This window comes from Phytophthora parasitica, assembly GCF_000247585.1.
Source record: "Phytophthora parasitica INRA-310 unplaced genomic scaffold supercont2.1, whole genome shotgun sequence".
In the NCBI taxonomy this organism is placed as follows: Eukaryota; Oomycota; class Peronosporomycetes; order Peronosporales; family Peronosporaceae; genus Phytophthora; species Phytophthora nicotianae.
This window is the reverse complement of record NW_008634126.1, coordinates 4,366,073-4,370,591: the sequence shown is the minus strand read 5'-3', so window position 1 is coordinate 4,370,591 and position 4,519 is coordinate 4,366,073. Positions and strand designations below refer to the sequence as shown.

At 52.9% G+C, this 4,519-nt stretch overlaps 2 protein-coding genes across 2 annotated transcripts in view; one reads left to right on the top strand and one right to left on the bottom strand.

Annotated features, from left to right (window-relative positions):
- Positions 1-934: 934 nt before the first annotated feature.
- On the top strand, positions 935-1,503 carry PPTG_01119 (hypothetical protein). The gene is made up of 2 exons (XM_008892713.1): positions 935-1,118; positions 1,179-1,503. Exons 1-2 carry the CDS (start codon positions 981-983, stop codon positions 1,290-1,292), a joined length of 252 nt encoding a protein of 83 aa, XP_008890961.1. The 5' UTR covers positions 935-980; the 3' UTR covers positions 1,293-1,503.
- Positions 1,417-4,519, bottom strand: part of PPTG_01118 (hypothetical protein) — a gene marked incomplete at its 3' end in the record, with an annotated part of 7,449 nt that continues 4,346 nt past the window's right edge. The window contains exons 3-6 of the mRNA XM_008892712.1: positions 4,334-4,488; positions 3,837-4,257; positions 3,627-3,776; positions 1,417-3,552 (exon numbers count right to left, since the gene is read on the bottom strand). Of these exons, the coding sequence (XP_008890960.1) occupies positions 1,417-3,552; positions 3,627-3,776; positions 3,837-4,257; positions 4,334-4,488 (2,862 nt within the window). The remainder of the gene's footprint in view (positions 3,553-3,626; positions 3,777-3,836; positions 4,258-4,333; positions 4,489-4,519) is intronic.

The following is a 4,519-nucleotide window of genomic DNA, read 5'->3' as shown; positions in this document are numbered from 1 at the left end:
AAAAAAAATAAGGTGAGCTTCAGTATTTACTCGTCTGTTCGGTAGAGTGAGGTCGCTGCGGCGCGAGCGACGTGTCATACCTCCTCGAGGAGGGGAAAACCATTGAGGTTAATTCAGTCAACGGTGATGGCAAACGATTTGCGCAATGCACCGAGCGTAATCATCAAATTATGAAGGTTATAGAGGCATACCAATGTCGAAAACGAGGTGCACCACTGTATATCTTTTGAGAATTGTTTTCTTAAAAGAGGTAATTTTATAATGCATGTACTTCATTATTTCTTGTATAACTTGTGTGCAGTAGAACGATATATTCGCTCTGAAGAAGCGTTATACACGGTTCTCTTCTTGTTAAGTTTATTATCCACCGGAATATATTTGGTCGTGGCTAGCAATGGATATATCCCTATATGGCTAGGCAAAGTTTTCTACTGGGTACATTCAGGCCCAACTTACCATCGTTCTCAGGGTTTGACGAAGCATTCCACGCTTGCCTATGCGTCGTCATCACAGCTACACCAATAGACATTACAGTCAAACATCTTCTCGTCGTTTGAAAGCGGCTCCTACTCTTGTTCTGGGTTGGAAAGAATCAGCTGCCATAGAACACCCTTGGTAAATTTCAGAGGTATTTTACCCAGCTCGACACTTCGCGTTTTGAAAATCTGTCAGGTGCCGGCTGCGGCGCCGCCACAAGCGGCTGTGTAGGGCGTTCACGCTGTAGCATTGCCCCTACCCTTTCTCGGCCAACATGAATGCCTACTGTCGATTTATCCGACGCTAACGGAAGCACGACAACGACAGCTCAGTATGTTATATAATAAACTATTTAACAAATTTGACTTTTAATATTTTAAAATGTTTAATTTTAAAATGACAATATTATTTTTAAAGGTGTTACCAGATCAACTTGTACTGTAATATGTTAACCCAACGCTCATTTGATTGGGAAAACTGACTGCCCAAATCAACCAGAGGCGATGATCGATCGCCGCTACCACCGCTCCTTGCAGGTGTTCTCGTGGGTGGCCTGCGCCGCCATGACGGCCAAACTCGTGCTCTTCACCGAGTACGGCACGCGGAGAGGTCACGGCGAGCACGAGCACGTCTTCACGGGGGTACGATACGTCACAATTTAGCCTCTTGACATCACCACTAATATTGTTATGGGCTCGCAGATTCAGAGGTACGCGGACAAGCAGCTCGACAAGTTCTTCGGCGTGGAAGACATCAAGAAGCAGGCCCGGCCCGACCAGCAACACCCGTCCGCTGATGCTGACAGGAAGGAATAGACAGATGATGACGCTAGAGGAATCCGCAATGCAAATGTGTACGACATGTATCTACAGTAAATGCAAGAGCTACTTACTGGTAGAGCTTGCAATCAGCCCTAGAATGGTCGTCCCTCTTATACTTTTACTCGCTCGGTTCATCCGGAGTGGGTGCAGGTGCAGCACTAGGCTTGAACACAGCAAACTGTGGACGCGGCGGCTTATGCTGTGCAGTGGAACCACCACGACGTGCGCCGTACATCCCCGGACGTGACGGCGGCGCCATCATAGCAGCCAGAGGATCCTTCTTCATCAGCACGTGGGACGGAGGTGGAGCCATGAGCGCAGCCAGTGGATCATTACTGGGCGTGGGTCCACTGGTCATAGACCCGGGCGCTGAGTTCGTCGAACCTACTGGAGGAACGCCGACGCCGGATCCTGGCGCGCTGGCAGGCATGGGACCAGTAGGCGGGGCGCTGGGCATCGCAGGCTCCTCTGCAGCAGCTTCACCAGGGAATATCCAGCGCTTGGTCTCCTCATCGAAGTAGGCTTCCATCTGCTCGCCAAGCTTGGCTACCTTGGCCTCCGGGTTCATCTTGGTGGCGATAAACGACGACAGACCAGACAGCCATCCAGAGCTTTTCGAGCTTCCGCTAGGTGGAGGCGTCTTGGAACGTCCAGACTTCTTGGCCTTGAACTTAGGACTTGCCTTGCCCTTATCGCTCGACGGTCCACTCATAGTGGCAGCATCTGTAGGCGGCAGCGAAGCAGCAACCTCAGCGGCGAGATCAGAGGCTAAAGTCTTGGGTTGGCTTGAAGAACTCGTGTCACCTGATAAATCCAACGGAGCTGGTTTCTGCAACGCAGGGCGTGCGGTCGGCGTCTCCTGGATATACTGCGAGTACTGGGAATGTTGCGAAGTCTGCGATGACGGAGGCTGCTGGTGCATCGGCTGGGGTGCAGTCGATGGCATTCCATGGAAGCTACTGTTGCTGTGAGTGCTGCGGTTGCTTCCAGGAGGTTCCATCGAGTGCTGCGAGCGCATCAACGGCACAGTACCGTGTTTCTGAGAAGCAGGTCCGGCGGAACCAGGACGTCCATTCCCAGAGAACGGACCAGACTGCTGAGGTCCTGGACGCCCATTGCCGGAGAACGGTCCCGACGGGGGAATGTTGCTGGAACCTTGTCTCGAGTAGGGACCCGCAGGTGACGCAGAGGTTCGGTTGTAGCCGTTCGAGGAGCCCGGGGCGCTTCCTGGTGGAGTCGCGTGGATATACGAGGGAATGGGTCCGTGTGAACTGGGCGGTGGGGTCATATGCGCCTGAGGTGGGGTCTGCTGGGCGAGCTGCTGCGGATATGAAGGCGCAGGTGACAAGGTCGATGTAGGCACAGATGGAGTCGGATAGCTCGCTGCGGGCGGAGTCGCCTCGTTCGCGTACAAACCGCCCGGTGACGCACTAGAACCGGAAGGTGCAGCCGTACTCGAGTCGTTGCCTTCCACCACGCGGTTGACGATCTTGCCCATAATGCTCAACGCACTGCCAAGTCCCCACTTGCCTTGCTTACGGCTTCCACCTCGGCTAGTTGATGCTGCCACTGAGGCCACTCGGTCTTGGCCAAGGTGTTGACGCAGTCGATCATCCAGCACTGTGAGCTGGTTCTTCATGCCTTCCAAGTACATGGAAGTGCCGGGCTTCATCGTCGCGGTCACCGCCTTGATCACTGTCAGCATGGACGTGACATACTTGAACGCAGTCTCGAGTTTTCCGTGATCCGCCAGCAGCATGGCATAAATAAGCTTGTAGCCTTGGAAAGGGATCATGAGGTTCGCCGACGCGCCCTTGGCTTGTTTTTGGGCCCATTCGTACACCTCCGTGCGCTGCACAGCTCCAGGCGACACGTAGAATCTCGCTTCCGTTGATGTGCGGTGGTCTCCACCCAGAAGTGCAATCTTTGAAGTCGGCATCGGCGCTTCCACTTGAATTCCAGCTAGCAAGTAGCACACATGTGCAGCCGCAACAGCGTTGACTTCGGTCCATAACCGGTCTCCAAGCTCTGTCAAGATCTTGTTGGTGTCTGCAGTCCGATTCGCGAGAAGAACTTGAGCGTGTGACACCCACGCTGACAGAACGAGAGAATCCGAGGACTGTTGGATGTTGGTTTGCAGTAGACGCTTGGGTTCTTGCACGCTCTTTTCCTGTTGGTCTGCGAAGGCCATGAATAGTGCGCGGCTTGGGTCACCCATTGCATACGTTTCGTCCAAGTACGTACGCAGGACTCGCTATTAATTCGCCAATGACACAAGAGAGAAGTTAAGTAACATATCGAGATACCACTGAGGGTGTAAAGACTTACCCTGTACTCCTCCTTGTCAGTAAATGAAGCGATCAGCATGGCTTCCGGCCACATGTGCGCACTCATCGCAGTAGAGACCGCTCCCTTACGATCACCAACCAACAGCAGTTCGCGTAGTTCGTTTGCATGCTTCAGCATCAAATCCGGGTGCTAGTAAAGACATTAATCACGTTAGCTGTGAAAAGACCTCATCACGTAATACCAGCTTACCATCGCAGACTGAATCTTTCGAGGGGGAAAAGTCGGAGGCTGGTTGCCACTTCGCCGCTTGCTGCTTTCGCTGAGCAGTGTAATCAGTTGAGCCTCTGGCGAATCAGGATCGCTTGGGTTCAGTGTTCCAGGGTCCGAGCGCAACTTTCCATTGCACTTAACCAGGACACGTAAGATGCCCAGAAGCAAGCGGTCGTTCTCGTCCTCAGCCTCGTCAGCGCTTGTAGGGGCCTCGCTACGCTTCAGTCGGTCGTCGAGGTATTCCAGAATCGCCTCATCAGACACGTTTTCCGTCAATGGACCCGGGAATATGTCCATCTGCTCAAATTCCTTGTCCTTCGGATGAAGTTGGTCCATGCGATACAAATTCACCGGGCCCTTGCGAAGTTCACAGTTCCCTCCGTTATCGAACGCAGACGGCCTGAATGCATGCACACAAACAACAAGAGAAGATTAAAACAAGCAATAGGATGATCAATATCATGGCGAATACGTACGGTGCGGGGCCACGAGGACTGTTGCGGAAACCGCTTCCTGCGATGTTCAATCGCAGTTTCCTCTTCGGGAACATTGTCACCACGTTACCACCAAAGCCGAATGACGCGAGGCATGACGGAGGTGCCACGCATGGGTCCTTGTACTTGTTACTGGTCTTCACAATAGGCGTTGCAGCGGCATGAGAC